At 41.7% G+C, this 20,046-nt stretch overlaps 1 protein-coding gene across 1 annotated transcript in view; it reads left to right on the top strand.

The window, feature by feature from the left end:
• Window positions 1-20,046, top strand: part of LOC128222410 (protogenin B-like) — a 43,826-nt gene that overhangs the window by 9,344 nt on the left and 14,436 nt on the right. The window contains exons 5-18 of the mRNA XM_052931391.1: window positions 1,061-1,258; window positions 1,925-2,085; window positions 2,845-3,005; window positions 3,262-3,364; window positions 6,203-6,347; window positions 7,730-7,891; window positions 8,796-8,954; window positions 14,452-14,643; window positions 15,677-15,840; window positions 16,379-16,485; window positions 16,739-16,884; window positions 18,015-18,244; window positions 18,629-18,701; window positions 19,899-20,007. Of these exons, the coding sequence (XP_052787351.1) occupies window positions 1,061-1,258; window positions 1,925-2,085; window positions 2,845-3,005; window positions 3,262-3,364; window positions 6,203-6,347; window positions 7,730-7,891; window positions 8,796-8,954; window positions 14,452-14,643; window positions 15,677-15,840; window positions 16,379-16,485; window positions 16,739-16,884; window positions 18,015-18,244; window positions 18,629-18,701; window positions 19,899-20,007 (2,110 nt within the window). The remainder of the gene's footprint in view (window positions 1-1,060; window positions 1,259-1,924; window positions 2,086-2,844; window positions 3,006-3,261; window positions 3,365-6,202; window positions 6,348-7,729; window positions 7,892-8,795; window positions 8,955-14,451; window positions 14,644-15,676; window positions 15,841-16,378; window positions 16,486-16,738; window positions 16,885-18,014; window positions 18,245-18,628; window positions 18,702-19,898; window positions 20,008-20,046) is intronic.

Here is a 20,046-nt window from a genome sequence, read left to right as displayed (position 1 = left end):
AGTGATAATAGACTCACAATAAAATAGTGATAATCGACTCACAATAAAATAGTGATAATCGATTCACAATAAAATAGTGATAATCGATTCACAATAAAATAGTGATAACAGACTCACAATAAAATAGTGATAATAGACTCACAATAAAATAGTGATAATCGATTCACAATAAAATTGTGATAATAGACTCACAATAAAATAGTGATAATAGATTCACAATAAAATAGTGATAATAGATTCACAATAAAATAGTGATAATAGACTCACAATAAAATAGTGATAATAGATTCACAATAAAATAGTGATAATAGACTCACAATAAAATAGTGATAATCGATTCACAATAAAATAGTGATAATAGACTCACAATAAAATAGTGATAATAGACTCACAATAAAATAGTGATAATAGACTCACAATAAAATAGTGATAATAGACTCACAATAAAATAGTGATAATCGATTCACAATAAAATAGTGATAATTAATTCACAATAAAATAGTGATAATCGATTCATAATAATTGCTGATAATCGATTCACTATAAAATAGTGATAATCGATTCACAATAAAATAGTGATATTCGATTCACAATAAAATAGTGATAATCGATTCACAATAATTGCTGATAATCGATTCACAATTATCTTGTTATTCACATTGATTTTGGTGTAAATTAACATAAATATTCTTTCTGTACACATAGTTTTTAACCATACCCTAACATAATGAGGCCACCAGGGAGCCCAAAATCACATGATAGAGTATTGAATACATGAAATGTGAATGTTAGACATGATAGAGTATTGAATACATGAAATGTGAATGTTAGGGCAAAAATTCAGAATGCTATTCAATTTTAGTGTCATATCAATGATAATAAATGCATAAAACATGTATAATGTTATATAGATAATTTTTCTGTGCCGTTGTAAACTTACATAATTATGTTCATGATATGTTACATGAAATGTTACAAGTTTTAATACCATCCTTACTAACATGCTTGAAAATCGAGTTATAAATAGGTAAATATTTATATATATATATCTGTTATTCAGGTTACACAGGAGCAGTGCATTGGACACAAGAATCAATGGATGCCCAGGGACGTACCGTCTCCACGCCCGTTTGGACGGACGAACAAACCGTCATGTACGGCAGTAATCTACAGATTGTACACACACACGTGAAGCAAGCTGGGACGTACGTGTGTCGCGCGGGGACTCTGGCGATCACAAGGAAACTTCACATCATCAGTAAGAGTCTGCTGCTTGTGGTGTTTTAACATCGGATTCTGTTTGTTTAATGTTTATTTGGGGGTAAGAGTAGTCTAGTGGTGTAGGTATCCGCCTCTCGTCCAGGAGGTTGTTGGTTTTATCCCCGCGAAAGAATCTTTCTCTCAGCCTTTTAAAATATACACCAGTACTGGTTTTCTCTGTGGAAGCAGTCACATCAGCTTAAATGTGCTAAAATGAATATATATATAAATCAAGAATATTTATATTATTTACCAAATAAAAAAACAATTTATTTTTATCATCATTCATCTTAAAAACATTAAATGGTTTGATGGTACCATGCATGAGTGAGTGAGGGTAAAGGTCATTTAAGGTCAAGTTTACCCCTTGAATTTATGTTTAGCCCCTCTGAAGAAGGCAGGGTATCATCATAGCCTTCGTGTCCCCAGAGTCACTGTGTGAATCTTGGTTATTACTTAAAAAGGTTCCAAGAATGAAACTTGGTACACATGTTAGCAGAGACAACACACAGATACATAGCAAGTTCCATAACTCTGGCTTTAATGATAGTTAAATTATTCACCTTGTTTGATTGAAATATACAAATGAGTTTTGGCATTTGCCCCGTGGCGCTGTTGTTAAAAAATAAGGGGTATATAACTATCAGATTTTCTCTTTTTTCAGGCAAGCCAGTGATTCTATCGATCACACCGGAGGGAGGTGTGAGGAAACCAAACCGTCAGTGGGTTTATGTGCGATGTGAGTTTGAAGGACACCCTCGGCCGACCATCACCTGGCTTAAGGACGGGGTAGAGGTCACCAAACTCACTGGGACACAGTATAAAGTATGTTCAAAGTTGTGTTATTGTTAGGTTTTTAAATGAAAAACGCGTTGAAGTATTCATATAGCTTTTATGTAAATATTCAAAAACTTGACCATAGATTAAAAACCATTATAGATTTTTGCATCAGATAAAATTCATTAAATTGGCCAGTTTTGTGTGCCATTTATTGCAATAATAATACCTAGAATCTTTACCGAAATTGTACGGTACTGTTTATGGCGGCCCAGGTTTTAGTAATAGCCAGATATCTGTGTACATTTTCTCTGATATTTCCTCAGGTAGATATAGCCAGATATCTGTGTACATTTTCTCTGATATTTCCTCAGGCAGCTATAGCCAGATATCTGTGTACATTTTCTCTGATATTTCCCAAGATAGTTATAGCCAGATATCTGTGTACATTTTCTCTGATATTTCCTCAGGTAGTTATAGCCAGATACCTGTGTACATTTTCTCTGATATTTCCCCAGGTAGTTATAGCCAGATATCTGTGTACATTTTCTCTGATATTTCCCAAGAAAGTAATTGCTAGATATCTTGTGTACTTTTTCTCTGATATTTCCCAAGATAGTTATAGCCAGATATCTGTGTACCTTTTCTCTGATATTTCCCAAGATAGTTATAACCAGATATCTGTGTACCTTTTCTCTGATATTACCACAGATAGTTATAGCCAGATATCTGTGTACATTTTCTCTGATATTTCCCAAGATAATAATAGCCTGATATTGGTGTACATTGTCTCTTATGTTTCCCTAGATCCAGGAACAAGAACGTGAGTTGGCAATTGTTCTTGGAGAGGTGAAGGCGTCCGGATACTACCAGTGTGTTGCCAGTAACGAGGCCGGGTCAGTGAGTGCGTTCACCCACGTTGAGTTCTACATGAATGCAAATGTGCCCTCCGCTCCACAAAACCTCAGGTAAGGGGAAATGGAATATTGAGGAAATAAATATATGTTTTGCCATTTGTGAGTCATACAGATTTAAGATTATTGAAGTTATCACTTAGATCCTGTAATGGAACAGGCAACACGGAGAGTCCCATAGTTGTAAAAATAATAAGTTGTATTTATTGTCATATGACTTAATAATTTTAATTTCCTAATATCTGAGTTTATCCTTGCTTGATTGTTATTGTTTTCTCTAAGCTTAGCTTATCGTTCCTGAATTTATCAGGGTGCGCTTCCTGGACAGTAGGCGTCTGCGAGTGACCTGGGATCCTCCGACCACGGGAGCTATGTGGTATATTATCCATTATAGCAACGAGCGTACAGGCATTGTAAGTATATGTCCAGGGTTGGCGTTTTAGAACTGTCACAAGAGAGGGCCCATTTTTATTAATGTCTCGAGTCTGAGTTTATGAAGAAGACACAGAAAAGAAAATCTTAATTGTCATAAATTATTTTTATTGTAGTTGACACTGATATTAAATGTGTAAATCAGACTCAAGATGCTGGTGTAAACTGACCCAGACTCGAGATGCTAGTGTAAACTGACCCAGACTCGAGATGCTGGTGTAAATTGACTCAGACTTGTGATCCTGGTGTAAACTGACTGACCCAGACTCGAGATCCTGGTATAAACTGACCCATACTCGAGATGCTGGTGTAAACTGACCCAGACTCGAGATGCTGGTGTTAACTGACCCAGACTCGAGATCCTGGTATAAACTGACTGACACAGACTCGAGATCCTGGTATAAACTGACCTAGACTCGAGATGCTGGTGTAAACTGACCCAGACTCGAGATGCTGGTGTTAACTGACCCAGACTCGAGATGCTGGTGTAAACTGACCCAGACTCGAGATGCTGGTATAAACTGACCCAGACTCGAGATGCTGGTGTAAACTGACTGACCCAGACTCGAGATCCTGGTATAAACTGACCTAGACTCGAGATGCTGGTGTAAACTGACCCAGACTCGAGATGCTGGTGTTAACTGACCCAGACTCGAGATGCTGGTGTAAACTGACCCAGACTTGAGATGCTGGTGTACACTGACCCAGGGTTCTGATTGAGAAACTAGTTTCCTTGAACTCTGAAGCTGAATGTTCAAACTTTTGCTTTCGTACAAATCAAATATCTTTTTAAACTGTATGACTTTGTTATACAAACTTCCCTGAAAATTAACACAATATTAACTGATGATTTTTTAGCTCTACTGGCCAAAGGCCAGAAGAGCTTATGCGATGGTAATGTGTACGTAGTATGTGCATCCGTGCGGTCGTGCGTTCGTGCGTCTGTAAACAATTGCTTGTGAACACGTTACAGTCTTCAGTTTTGATTGTATCTCGATGAAACTTGTACAGTATTTAGATATCCATTAGAGCTGGGTTCCTTTCGAAAACCAGCCAGATCCGCTCATGCATGCCTAGATTATGGCCCTTGATAGTATTAAAAAATGCTATTGTGTAAACAATTGGTTGTAAACAATTAGTTGTGAACACGATACAGTCTTCAGTTTTTATTGTATCTCAATGAAACTTGTACAGTATCTAGATATCCATTAGAGCTCGGTTCCTTTCGAAAACCAGCCAGATCCGCACATGAATGCCTAGATTATGGGCCATGAAAGTTTTAAAGAAATGCTCTCTATTTTTAGCCAGGTCTGCATGAGCGAATTCTATTTTTAGCCAAGTTTACATGTACATGTAAATTCAAGTCTAGAGTTAAGGGAGACAATTTGCAAGTCTAGGATTTTGAGAGACAATTTGCTTTTTGCTTCTGCAGCTGATTTTGTGAATTACTCTGCCTTGTTCTTGTTGAAAGCCCAAAGGCCATTTTTTAGCTTTAAGTTCTGTAGTTTGCGCATTCATATTAACAAAATTGGTTGTGAATGTTTAAGTTATGCACCTGGTGTCATTACTGGCCACACCCAGGGTTCACAGGTTTGGTAAACATAAATCTGGAAAGGTTTGAAAATCTTTTTGTGTGTTCGTGCATCCATCTCAGCACAATTGATTGTGAATGTTTGTTCAAATTGATCAATGTTGTCCTAGGATGCCCTTGACTTTGACCTTTTGACCAACTTTTTTTAACTTTTAAAACTACAGAAATTTTTACTATGAGTACAGTTTTGAAAGCATTTTTTTTTTGTCAGATGACTTTTACTATGCACATATTAAAATAGTTCATGGAACTAATCTGCTTACAATACTTTCTGGGCTCAGATCGTGCTACGTTTTCAGGTAAGCCAAACACAAAACATAAACCATATGTCTGTTGCCTTTTACCCATACATACATGCTCTGGATTGATATGACCACAAAAGCCATGCCAGTAGAGCATAGGCCCTTTTGGGCCGCTTGTTTACCCTACCTGTGCCTCAATTTTTTTCAAAAACCTAGCTTGGTATTCACTCTTGATATGGAAAATGACCCGTCATATAGCAAATCAGACTGGTTTCTGACAGTGAGGGATGACTGAATACCCATGTGTTATGAAACAAACTCTAAAACTAAGAAAAATGTTTTTAATCCATTGATATTCTGCAATTGTTTCGCTAACACGTCCAAAATTTTCATTCAAGAAATAGTGGCGTAGTAATTTGGTCATGTACTCATGCCCTGCTAAATTGAAAAATACAATCATGTATTAACTGTTATATTTTGGAACATAAATGCATTAATAAAAGTTCGTTAAATCAGAACTGTTTATCCATGAACCGGAAATAGAAAATGACAGCTACATCATCAACTATTAACTTTGTATGAGAGGCGTCCCACAGGCAGCAGCATAGCAAACATTCTTCAACATAGGGTGTATTTAGGGAATAAATTAGAATATGAATAAAACTCTGAAAATGAGCATAAAAGAAACAGAACATTTGTTGATTTTACTGTAAGAAAGTATTTTATTTCACTCGTGATCATAGAAAAACTTCTTTGCCACTTGTTAAAATATGTTTTTCTATGACACAAAATAGGATCTCGCACCGAAATCAACAAATTCCGACTATATCTTACTCTTTTATCTTTTCTTGTTTTACTTTATAATCATATGTTATCCACAGGAGTAGCAAGTCTCATTACCATGGTCTCGCTAACATTGAGACATTCACAAACAGCATGACCCTATGTTAAGCTTATCTTATCTTGTCTTATCTTACCATCTCTAGAAGGCGGAGGTAGTGAGCATGTCCACAAATCATGACCTGGGGAACCTGGATCCCTATACCAACTACACCATCTCGGTGACCCCGGCCTCACAGAATGGAATCGGTGTTAGCTCAGACCAGCTGGTTGTCACAACGATGGAGGAAGGTACACTAAACTTGTCTTTAAGAATTGTATTTTACCTTAAAACGTTCAATTTCATCTTATGGCTTAAAATTATGGGGAAAGGTTGGAATGTGTTCTTATATCTTTTCTGGAAAATTGATGTCGCTTTTTGATGGGAATTGTATAAGGAACAGCCGTATATTGTACCCAATTAAATATTCTCAACACCTTAGTTAAGTTTTTCAAACACTTTGTATACTTGGATAAACAACTCAGTCATTGCGACAATGAACTATTAGTAGTAAATCAGCATCCGTAAGGTAATGGGAAGTTTTCACACCTTCACACATCGACTGTGCAAAATGATGCCACATCAAATGATGCATGTCTATTTTTTTTTTAATACCGAATCATACATCGTAAAAACAATCGAAAACGAAATTTCTTATTTTCAAAATAAGTAACTTCTTTCATATGTTGTAATCTGATGCTAACCGTTTCCGACTTTCTACTGCCGTTATAACTAAATCCATCAATCAATGTGAGTTTCAACCCTTTGAAGTGAAATGTAAACAAATATTTTAGTTTGAAATGAAACAAAAGCCTAATACTGTATACAAGACGCAGGCATTTTTTTATGGGAATTCTAGTGGAAAAAAGTGTGTCCTTAACTTAATGATTTACGGTACTAGGGCTAGGTTTAGTTACATGGTAATGATTTACGGTACTAGGGCTAGGTTTAGTTACATGGTAATGATTTGCGGTACTAGGGCTAGGTTTAGTTACATGGTAATGATTTACGGTACTAGGGCTAGGTTCAGTTACATGGTAATGATTTACGGTACTAGGGCTAGGTTTAGTTACATGGTAATGATTTGCGGTACTAGGGCTAGGTTTAGTTACATGGTAATGATTTACGGTACTAGGGCTAGGTTTAGTTACATGGTAATGATTTACGGTACTAGGGCTAGGTTTAGTTACATGGTAATGATTTACGGTACTAGGGCTAGGTTTAGTTACATGGTAATGATTTACGGTACTAGGGCTAGGTTTAGTTACATGGTAATGATTTACGGTACTAGGGCTAGGTTTAGTTACATGGTAATGATTTACGGTACTAGGGCTAGGTTTAGTTACATGGTAATGATTTACGGTACTAGGGCTAGGTTTAGTTACATGGTAATGATTTACAGTACTAGGGCTAGGTTTAGTTACATGATGTTGTCTTCTTACGGGAGAAAGTGCTTCTTGCCGATCAGAAGGGTCACTGTTTAGCTTATTTGTTGTATTCAAGGTTTAATCTCTATTTTGTATGTTTATATAATTTATATATGTTGTATGTCCCCCATCAGTGACACTTGAGTCTCATGTTGGGAAATTCCTTAAAGTGACTATTTATAGCACTGAATATCTTCTATTTATAGCACCAGAAAGACCTCCATCAGTGACACTGGAGCCTCATGTCGGTGGTTTGCATGTGAGTTGGGAAGTCTTACCTGCAATAGAGGCCCAAGGGGTGATCACGGGTTATACCATATATGTGAGGAAACAGGGGGGACAGGATGTCACAGAAATAACTTTAAATGGTAAGGTTTATATTATTCACTATTTTGATAGTTTCCGTGTATTAACGAGATCATCGACGTAATTTTTATTCAAATAGTTGTCAACGTACAATGCAAACCGTAAATCCATAATGTTCTTGATCAGTATTTGATCATAAACTTCGTAAATTATATAGTTATTTAAGCACTATTCAAGTATCTATTAATGACCAAAATATTTGCCGACTTGTTATAAACATGATTTTGCATTGAGTTAACACTTGGGGGCAAACGTTAGATGTCATACGCCTTTTGAGCGGATGACAGAAATTTCAGATGCCTACGTTTTTTTGTGCGATTTCCATATAGTTACAGCCGTGTATTGGTAAACACAGGACCAAATTGATCATCACATTGTGATAATTTGTAACTGGAAGTATAAGTGTCCGGGGATATGTTGCCATTAATTAGTGCCAAAATGGCTTCATGGGATCAGATATAAGTGACTGTGAAAGCGTTAAACAGTTAGCCACTTAATGCAAGTACTTCATATAGTAAAAGCTAAGGGAGGAATCTGGAGTGGTCGGATAGTATAGGTTACTGCTACAGGTGACCATCCAACCAGGTTTTTTGCATAAATATTGACTTGTTTCTTAAAAGCTTACCTAGATCCTGTCAAAAGACCCGAAGGTGAAGGAAAACAGATACTAAATAAATGAGAAACACACACTATCACAAGTCAACATACACATTAAATTGCAACATAATGTTATAAGTAAATTATAAAATGATTGAGTAAAATTCTTATCATGGTCAATGAGTCAGGTCTATTATTATTAACATATTGAAACTTCATTGAATTGATTGATTATAAGCAAAAGTTTTTTTATATTGAATGAAGAAGATGTATGCCTTAAGTTATGACGGCAATGTTTTTATGTTGCAGGCACTGTAACCAGCCATGCTGTGAATGGACTTGAGCCTGGTACTGATTATGAGGTGCGGGCTATCGCATTTACCTCTGTCCCGTACTACAACTCCCCACCGTTCTCGCTCGCTCGCTGGCCCTGGGTTCCTGTAACCACAGAGACAGAAGGAACTGGGGGTGAGTTACAGAGTGGGTCTTACAGTGGGGCTGAGTTACAGAGTGGGGGTCACAGTGGGGCTGAGTTACAGAGTGGGTCTTACAGTGGGGCTGAGTTACAGAGTGGGTCTTACAGTGGGGCTGAGTTACAGAGTGGGGGTCACAGTGGGGCTGAGTTACAGAGTGGGTCTTACAGTGGGGCTGAGTTACAGAGTGGGGGTCACAGTGGGGCTGAGTTACAGAGTGGGGGTCACAGTGAGGCTGAGTTACAGAGTGGGTCTTACAGTGGGGCTGAGTTACAGAGTGGGTCTTACAGTGGGGCTGAGTTACAGAGTGGGGGTCACAGTGGGGGTGAGTTACAGAGTGGGTCTTACAGTGGGGCTGAGTTACAGAGTGGGGGTCACAGTGGGGGTGAGTTACAGAGTGGGTCTTACAGTGGGGCTGAGTTACAGAGTGGGGGTCACAGTGGGGCTGAGTTACAGAGTGGGGGTCACAGTGGGGCTGAGTTACAGAGTGGGTCTTACAGTGGGGCTGAGTTACAGAGTGGGGGTGAGTTACAGAGTGGGTCTTACAGTGGGGCTGAGTTACAGAGTGGGGGTCACAGTGGGGCTGAGTTACAGAGTGGGGGTCACAGTGGGGCTGAGTTACAGAGTGGGTCTTACAGTGGGGCTGAGTTACAGAGTGGGGGTCACAGTGGGGGTGAGTTACAGAGTGGGTCTTACAGTGGGGCTGAGTTACAGAGTGGGTCTTACAGTGGGGCTGAGTTACAGAGTGGGGGTCACAGTGGGGGTGAGTTACAGAGTGGGTCTTACAGTGGGGCTGAGTTACAGAGTGGGGGTCACAGTGGGGGTGAGTTACAGAGTGGGTCTTACAGTGGGGCTGAGTTACAGAGTGGGGGTCACAGTGGGGCTGAGTTACAGAGTGGGGGTCACAGTGGGGCTGAGTTACAGAGTGGGTCTTACAGTGGGGCTGAGTTACAGAGTGGGGGTGAGTTACAGAGTGGGTCTTACAGTGGGGCTGAGTTACAGAGTGGGGGTCACAGTGGGGCTGAGTTACAGAGTGGGGGTCACAGTGGGGCTGAGTTACAGAGTGGGTCTTACAGTGGGGCTGAGTTACAGAGTGGGGGTCACAGTGGGGGTGAGTTACAGAGTGGGTCTTACAGTGGGGCTGAGTTACAGAGTGGGTCTTACAGTGGGGCTGAGTTACAGAGTGGGTCTTACAGTGGGGCTGAGTTACAGAGTGGGTCTTACAGTGGGGCTGAGTTACAGAGTGGGGGTTACAGTGGGGCTGAGTTACAGAGTGGGTCTTACAGTGGGGCTGAGTTACAGAGTGGGGGTCACAGTGGGGGTGAGTTACAGAGTGGGGGTCACAGTGGGGGTGAGTTACAGAGTGGGTCTTACAGTGGGGCTGAGTTACAGAGTGGGTCTTACAGTGGGGCTGAGTTACAGAGTGGGGGTCACAGTGGGGCTGAGTTACAGAGTGGGTCTTACAGTGGGGCTGAGTTACAGAGTGGGGGTCACAGTGGGGGTGAGTTACAGAGTGGGTCTTACAGTGGGGCTGAGTTACAGAGTGGGGGTCACAGTGGGGCTGAGTTACAGAGTGGGGGTCACAGTGGGGGTGAGTTACAGAGTGGGTCTCACAGTGGGGCTGAGTTACAGAGTGGGTCTTACAGTGGGGCTGAGTTACAGAGTGGGTCTTACAGTGGGGCTGAGTTACAGAGTGGGGGGTACAGTGGGGCTGAGTTACAGAGTGGGTCTTACAGTGGGGCTGAGTTACAGAGTGGGTCTTACAGTTGGGCTGAGTTACAGAGTGGGTCTTACAGTGGGGCTGAGTTACAGAGTGGGTCTTACAGTGGGGCTGAGTTACAGAGTGGGTCTTACAGTGGGGCTGAGTTACAGAGTGGGTCTTACAGTGGGGCTGAGTTACAGAGTGGGTCTTACAGTGGGGGTGAGTTACAGAGTGGGTCTTACAGTGGGGCTGAGTTACAGAGTGGGGGTCACAGTGGGGCTGAGTTACAGAGTGGGGGGGGTACAGTGGGGCTGAGTTACAGAGTGGGTCTTACAGTGGGGCTGAGTTACAGAGTGGGGGTCACAGTGGGGCTGAGTTACAGAGTGGGTCTTACAGTGGGGGTGAGTTACAGAGTGGGTCTTACAGTGGGGCTGAGTTACAGAGTGGGGGTCACAGTGGGGCTGAGTTACAGAGTGGGGGGGGGGTACAGTGGGGCTGAGTTACAGAGTGGGGGGGGGGGGGGGTACAGTGGGGCTGAGTTACAGAGTGGGTCTTACAGTGGGGCTGAGTTACAGAGTGGGGGTCACAGTGGGGCTGAGTTACAGAGTGGGTCTTACAGTGGGGGTGAGTTACAGAGTGGGTCTTACAGTGGGGCTGAGTTACAGAGTGGGGGTCACAGTGGGGCTGAGTTACAGAGTGGGGGGGGTACAGTGGGGCTGAGTTACAGAGTGGGTCTTACAGTGGGGCTGAGTTACAGAGTGGGGGTCACAGTGGGGCTGAGTTACAGAGTGGGTCTTACAGTGGGGCTGAGTTACAGAGTGGGTCTTACAGTGGGGCTGAGTTACAGAGTGGGGGTCACAGTGGGGCTGAGTTACAGAGTGGGTCTTACAGTGGGGCTGAGTTACAGAGTGGGTCTTACAGTGGGGCTGAGTTACAGAGTGGGTCTTACAGTGGGGGTGAGTTACAGAGTGGGTCTTACAGTGGGGCTGAGTTACAGAGTGGGGGTCACAGTGGGGCTGAGTTACAGAGTGGGTCTTACAGTGGGGCTGAGTTACAGAGTGGGGGTCACAGTGAGGCTGAGTTACAGAGTGGGTCTTACAGTGGGGCTGAGTTACAGAGTGGGTCTTACAGTGGGGCTGAGTTACAGAGTGGGGGTTACAGTGGGGCTGAGTTACAGAGTGGGTCTTACAGTGGGGCTGAGTTACAGAGTGGGTCTTACAGTGGGGCTGAGTTACAGAGTGGGTCTTACAGTGGGGCTGAGTTACAGAGTGGGTCTTACAGTGGGGCTGAGTTACAGAGTGGGTCTTACAGTGGGGGTGAGTTACAGAGTGGGTCTTACAGTGGGGCTGAGTTACAGAGTGGGTCTTACAGTGGGGCTGAGTTACAGAGTGGGTCTTACAGTGGGGCTGAGTTACAGAGTGGGGGTCACAGTGAGGCTGAGTTACAGAGTGGGTCTTACAGTGGGGCTGAGTTACAGAGTGGGTCTTACAGTGGGGCTGAGTTACAGAGTGGGTCTTACAGTGGGGGTGAGTTACAGAGTGGGTCTTACAGTGGGGCTGAGTTACAGAGTGGGGGTCACAGTGGGGGTGAGTTACAGAGTGGGTCTTACAGTGGGGCTGAGTTACAGAGTGGGGGTCACAGTGGGGCTGAGTTACAGAGTGGGTCTTACAGTGGGGCTGAGTTACAGAGTGGGGGTCACAGTGGGGGTGAGTTACAGAGTGGGTCTTACAGTGGGGCTGAGTTACAGAGTGGGGGTCACAGTGGGGCTGAGTTACAGAGTGGGGGTCACAGTGGGGCTGAGTTACAGAGTGGGGGTCACAGTGGGGCTGGGTTACAGAGTGGGTCTTACAGTGGGGCTAAGTTACAGGGTGGGGGTCACAGTGGGGCTGGGTTACAGAGTGGGGGGTACAGTGGGGCTGAGTTACAAAGTGGGGGTTACAGTGGGGGTGAGTTCAAAATTGAGGGTTACAGAGGCTGAGTTACAGAATGGGGGTTACAGTGGGGCCGAGTTACATAGTGGGGTTTACAGGGGGGCTGAGTTAAAGAGTGGGATTACGGGGGCTGAGTTACATGGTGGGGGTTACAGTGGGGCTGAGTTAAAGAGTGGGGGTAACAATGGGGCTGAGTTACAGAGTGGGGGTTAAAGGGGCTGAGTTACAGAATGGGGGTTACAGTGGGGCTCAGTTACAGAACGGGGGTTACAGTGGGGCTGAGTTACAGAGAGGTGATAAGAGGGGGGGGGGGGGGGGGGGGGGTGAGTTACAGAATGGAGGCCACAGTGGGGGTGAGTTACAGAATGGGGGTCACAGTGGGGCTGAGTTACAGACTGGGGGTCACAATGGGGCTGTGTTACAGAATGGGGGTCACAGTGAGGCTGAGTTACACAGTGGAAGTCACAATGGGGCTGAGTTACAGAGAGGGGGTCACAGTGTGGCTGATGTACACAGTGGGGGTCACAATGGGGCTGAGTTACACAGTGGGCGTCACAATGGGGCTGAGTTACACAGTGGGGGTCAGAATGGGGCTGAGTTACACAGTGGGGGTCACAGTGGGGCTGGGTTACAGAGTGGGTCTTACAGTGGGGCTAAGTTACAGAGTGTGGGTCACAGTGGGGCTGGGTTACAGAGTGGGAGGTACAGTGGGGCTGAGTTACAAAGTGGGGGTTACAGTGGGGGTGAGTTAAAAATTGAGGGTTACAGAGGCTGAGTTACAGAATGGGGGTTACAGTGGGGCCGAGTTACATAGTGGGGTTTACAGGGGGGCTGAGTTAAAGAGTGGGATTACGGGGGCTGAGTTACATAGTGGGGGTTACAGTGGGGCTGAGTTAAAGAGTGGGGGTAACAATGCGGCTGAGTTACAGAGTGGGGGTTAAAGGGGCTGAGTTACAGAATGGGGGTTACAGTGGGGCTCAGTTACAGAATGGGGGTTACAGTGGGGCTCAGTTACAGAGAGGTGGTCAGAGGGAGGGGGTGAGTTACAGAATGGAGGCCACAGTGGGGGTGAGTTACAGAATGGGGGTCACAGTGGGGCTGAGTTACAGACTGGGGGTCACAATGGGGCTGTGTTACAGAATGGGGGTCACAGTGAGGCTGAGTTACACAGTGGAAGTCACAATGGGGCTGAGTTACAGAGAGGGGGTCACAATGGGGCTGAGTTACACAGTGGGGGTCACAATGGGGCTGAGTTACACAGTGGGGGTCACAATGGGGCTTAGTTACACAGTGGGAGTCACAATGGGGCTGAGTTACACAGTGGGGGTCAAAGTGGGGCTGAGTCACGGAGCGGGGGGTCAAAGCTGGGCTGGGTTACTGTTTTGGGTCACATGAGGGTAAGGGGCTTGCTGGGTAATGAATGCATGTGGAATATCCAGCTTAAAAGAAACATTTCGTTACAGGTTTATCATAGTTAAGTGAATAAGGCTTGTATTTATGGTTGTTATTAATGTTAGTCTTTCAACTACATTAATGACAAACCACAGTCATGTGAGGTTTGCTCAAGGCTATATTCAACTAGATTTGAACGTACGGCTACAGTCCACCACAAGGTTAAATTTCACCATATTGCTTGCTTTACCTCTAAGTTGACCATAATGCAAACTTCACCAAATTGCTGTAAGACTGCAATACACTTACCCTACCACACTTACCCTACCACACTTACCCTACCACACTTACCCTACCACACTTACCCTACCACACTTACCCTACCACACTTACCCTACCACACTTACTTACTACTAAGTTTACTGCAAGGTTACATACCACTAGTATTTCTCCTTTCTCTTCACCAGATTTCACAGGTGAGGAGCCCATTTTGAAGCTCAGGGCAGTGAACTCCAGCACGCTTGATGTGACGTGGGCTTTTAATGCAGAACTCCCTGTCAGCAGCTTCATGCTGGAGTTACGGGTGCTGCCCGGTGGAAGAATTGTGCAGTCACATGACCTATCCCCAGCAGCACGGGCTCATGTTTTTTATGGTTTGGGTAAGGAGTTAGGTTCTCTCTATTCTGTTTTTCAAATGAGTGTGGATCCCTTCTGTCTAACTTCTATCAATTTTCAAAATAAATAAGAATACGAAGAGGATAACATTAGAAAGACATGGGATCAGTAAGTGTTCTTTATTGCACGGTTTCAGAACTTGAACACTTAAAAACATTGTATCTTATAGTTGATATTTTAATACAATCTTGTCCAATATGCAACGGTAATGCATATTAAAAGCATGTTCTAAAAATAAAAAGACTAGAATTAATGCAAGTCTGAAACCACAGGAATACATAAACCAGTTCAGCAAATCAACCAATGCAAGTTTGCATTTCAAACACATTACAGACACAAATAGAACATTTCAAACCACAATGTAAACAATATAAGCTTCCTTTAAAGTTAAATTATAATTAATTTCCACTAATCTTCTCAAACTCTTGGTATGAAAGGAAATCTTTTGCACACAGTGTATGGAATTGAACTGTTTTTTGTCTAAGGGAAATAATTTCAAAGGTCAGTGAACAGGTCTAGGATAGGCCTGTAGGAATTGTCTCCCTTAGCTCATAAACTTTCATCCAGGCTACATCTGCCCCAATTTCTCGAAACTTCTTAAGCTTAACTTACTGAAGTAGCTTATTTCAAATAGCCAAAAAAATACTTAAATTGAATTTTGATAAATGAAAAATGGTTTAATGTGATTATCATAAAGATAATTCCTTTCTAAAGTATAAAAACTCTTAAAAAGTAAATATTACACAAATTACTGAAAAACAAATATAGTGTGCTAAGCTTACTTGATCCTGATATAAGGGACTTAAGAAGTTTGAGAATTTGGGGCCTGTTTGCTACAATGATATTATTTCAGCAGTATTAGAATTTAAAAACAGAACATTTGTGATGATGACTTACATACCGCACATCTATGGGTGATTGCATTACAAGTATGTACATAATTAAATCCATCTGCAACCTGCTGGTTCTGTTTTCCTGCTTTCTGGAATTCTGATGATAAGGATGTCGCCATTTCAGTGGAGAGCCAGTTGTACGAGGTGAAAGTGCGTGTTGTCATGACAACAGGGGAGGAAACTGAGGTTGTACAGGAAGTAAGCCTCGTAGACCTGCCCCGCCCACCTGTACCCTTCGATGTCAGCGTCACCCTCGTTCTCATGACCAGTCTGCAAGTCGACTGGCAGGTATGGACTGGTTTACAAGCATCATTTGTTAACTTTGTAAATAACTATTTTTTCACATGAAATGTATATCATAAAATGTCTAATCAAACCAGTCTACAAGGGTTCTTTATAGCTCATGTGTGTTTCAATGAACAAGTCTGGGCATTGTGAAAGCCTTGGCTTTAAAGTGCAAAAACTGCCAGTACTAAAAAATCATTTGGAACTTGATAATCATAATTGGTTAACATGCTGCCACAGATGATCCACACTTGCATAGCAAGGTGCATAACCCTGGCTTTCATTGTTATTGAGTTATGCCCCATACTGACTGAAAAAATAATACCTGCTTGAGTTGGCGTTTACTCTGGGGCCATCTGGTATTACTTCAACACCTATCTACAGGTTGACTTGGTTTACTGAAAATGTTTCATTTGTATGGCAGCTGTTGCACGTTACAATCTACAAAATGGGAAGCATGCTTATTATAGATGGATGGTTAGTTGTATTATATAGCATCAGATATAGCAGAATGTAATGCTTACCTGAATTGTTTTGCCAGGTTGTGTCACCCAGTTTGGAGGTCAGCCAATTTACCGTCAAGTATTCAAGAGTGACTTCCCCTGACAGTCAGAATGGTTCACAACCAGAGGAAAAGTTCATCATCAGGTACAGACTGGTTTACTTCTTGTGTTTTGTGAAATGAATGCGTAAAATGAAATTCATGTTACCAATAACAAAAAGCCCCGGTGTGGCAAAGCCCATAAGCCCATTTGTGTAATAATGCCTATTACTTTCTTTTTCAAACAATTTATGTACCTTGCTAAACTTTTAACAAATTAAACAAGTTTTCTGCTACTGCTTTTGATATCTTATTAGAAATAAATATGTTTAGAATACACATCATCACTTCTACTTGCAGCGATGTGCCCTCTGTGTTGATATCCGACCTCCAGCCGGCTACAACGTACCAGATATCTGTACGGTCACACGTGGACGGCGTAGCGGGATCATTCTCTCCAACCCTGTATGCTCAGACTGCTCCCGAAGGTGAGGATCAAAACCAGGGTAAATATGTGAGCTTGTAGTGGGAGTTAGTGCAGTTTTGTCCCAAATACAGTGGAAACTCACTAAACCGGACAAGGTCCGGACTGGGCAAAATTTCCGGTTTAGTGAGGATTCAGGTTTAGTGAGGATATGATGTACAGAGTTAGTTTACTCAAAATATTAACTGAGTTATCCTTTTAAGGGAAGTTGATTTAATGCTTGTTAAGTATGTTTGATAGTTTAATTAACGCACCGCTCTAACTTGATTCAATCTTAGAAGTCTTAAGATAAAACAACCCTCCAAAATGATCACTTAATAAGCGTTTCTAGTTCTTTATTTTCAGCAACAAACAAATTAATGTTGCAATCAATTTTCTTTTCACAAGTTTGATGATCGTTTGATTATCGCGTGGCAGTCAATCCACAGCGCAATCATCATTATCGATTATCAAGTTAACACAACATCACAGGTGCAATATTTAACGACGCACCGGCTGTCAAAACAAAGTGACACGCGATTCGCGAATTCCTAATACACAAAAACATTTTGACATGTTTGGAAAAATATACGTCCGGTTTAGTGAAGTAAAACTATGTTGATAACGAACACATTTTCTCGATTTTTTGTCCGGTATCCAGAATTCCGAGGTTCTGGTTTTGTAGGGATTATTTTACATTGAAAATAGAAGGGGGAAATCGGGACTCTGAAAAAAGTCCGGTATCCCGAGGATTCCGGTTTTGTGGAGATCCGGTTTAGTGAGTTTCCACTGTAATTGTCTACAATAAGATCATAAGTGTAATATTTGTGGAGTAAGCTAAGATTCATTGCTCTTTTTTTAAGTATGAGATGGTTGTTTTTCTCAATTTAAGTTGTCTTTTTTTTCAAAGAACATATGTTCAGGTATTGTCCAAGTCTTTGCTTTGTTGTCGTCAGTGGCAGCTTGCAAAAACAATTATCCGCAACCCAACAATTTAGATTAAAGATTTCAAATGAAACATGTAACTGATGTTGCCAGAGACCTTATGTACATTTATATCAAGTCTCTCAGGACTCGTGTTTTACAAACACTTCATTATCAGTATTTACAGGCTTTATGTTAAAGAAAACTGCTCTTTATGATGTTTAAGTCTGACAATTATTTACATTCCAGTCCCATCAGAGCCCCAGAACCTGCGGGTCCAGACCCTGGAGAATGGGCAGGTGTCTGTCGCCTGGCAACCACCCCGGCAACCCAACGGTCAGATCCGATCTTACACGGTGTACTACACCAACAAGGCGGTTGGCAGCGAGCAGGACTGGCAGCGTGTTGTGAAGAATGGCTCAGAGAATCGTGCTGTCATCACTGTTACTGGTGGCAACAGTCACTTGCTCTATGTCAAGGTGGGTTTGATGAATATAAGGGTGGTTGGGGGGTGGGGTAGCAGAAGTAGCAGGGTATTCCCGAGGATGCTTCAGCTTGATTGTCCTGTGCCCCTCATGGTCTACAGACTGGCAGCCTCTGGTACTTATATGGAGTCCGCATATAATGGTTTATATCAAATTCAACTTTGTTTTGGCAGTCTCAGGTGAGCACAGAAACTCTGAATTGACCCATGGACTGGGTTTCTTAATCAGAGAAACCTTAGGTTTGTTAAATGGTTGTAAATAGCATGTGCATAGCTGATTTTTACACTCTTCAATTTTTGTTTCTAAAAAAGTTAGATGTTATTATGTTACTTGTTTATCTATTGAACATTAAATAAATCTTGCCTTTATGTGTTCCAGGTCCAGGCCAACACAGACTCCGGTCCAGGGGAGATAACCAGCCCTGTCTCCGTGAATACCAGTACTCACACAGGTTACCTTATACTCATTCTTGTATCAACACCACCAAACTTTCTATAGTACTTAAGGTTTTAATAAATAACCTGTCTGCATGAAATTAGCTCGAAGCAGAAACCATTTGGAACTGTTGAATAATCTTCAAAAAAAAAGGATTAAAGTTTCTTAATACACATAGCCAAATTTACTTAAAACTTGATTTTGCCAAAAATACACAATTTATTGTTATGGTCTTAGTCATAATTTCCTCAGGGCTGATAGTTCAGAACTTTGCCAATGTTAACAGCTGAATAAACAATATTGTTGTAAACTTTTTAAGGAGAAATATTTTGTGATGTTCTCATATATTTAAATAAAACAAGTACAACTGAAACAGTTGTCTCAAATCTTACGAGGAATACTGCAGATCATAAGCGTGTCTGTGAAAATTCCAGAACAATACAGATTTGAATGTTAACGACTATGCTTACTTAAACAAAGCTATGAACAATCTGTCCTAGTGTCACAAATCTTTAAAGGTGAACATTTCATACAACTATGACAGTGAGTTTAGCTTAATTTAGTCTAATGGGACTATAAGGTTCCATGTAATGAGAATATATATTTATATGACTTTACAGAAAATATAACAAATATTGTGAATGATAATCGCAACTCTTCCATCCTGAACTATGATCAACCTGTAGTAAGAGTCAGTTAATTACATGGGGATCCTTCGTGATGTTTTGCTGATTAGTTAGTTATCATGAGCCCAGTTCTAGCTTTGCAATGGGATTTTTGCTGGCAATTTGGTGGTGAAGTTTCGCCCCATTTTCAATGTTGAAACTATTGTTTTCCAAAAGTGAAAAAAAAACTCAATTCTTTTTGGAAGAGAAAGTATACAAAATGGACCCAAAGCTGTGTTTGTATGGAATAATGGTTGTATTCTGAAAGAAAACTCCTCAGCACATTTTTTTATTTTTGCTTTGTAATTTTTAAAGCATTCTTGTTCATTTCAAGGCAATGATGTTATTCCTAATTTTTAGTGAAACAGATGCATTTTTCCAAATCTGAAAGGGCCCTGCCCCATTCCCAAAATAATGAACAAAAAAGCTTAGAAATTGACAAAATACATTGTGTGCATTCAGCTGGAATGCACCTAAGCACTGTTATTTCCTATATCACCTGGTGTCTTGGTTAAGTACCCTACTAATTATGTATGATACATTTGCAGGCTCTGCCAAGACCAGTCCCGATAATCGCACCCTGGGAATAATCATCGGTGTCAGCATCGGTCTGTTCTGTATTATCATCTGTGTGATCATCATTCTGCTTAGAAACAGGTGAGCGGCATTCAATAGTTCCTAGCTGATGGTACACAA

This window comes from Mya arenaria, chromosome 16 (genome assembly GCF_026914265.1).
Source record: "Mya arenaria isolate MELC-2E11 chromosome 16, ASM2691426v1".
Classification (NCBI taxonomy): Eukaryota; Metazoa; Mollusca; class Bivalvia; order Myida; family Myidae; genus Mya; species Mya arenaria.
The sequence above is the reverse complement of the archived record's forward strand: the minus strand, read 5'-3'. Positions and strand labels throughout refer to the sequence as shown.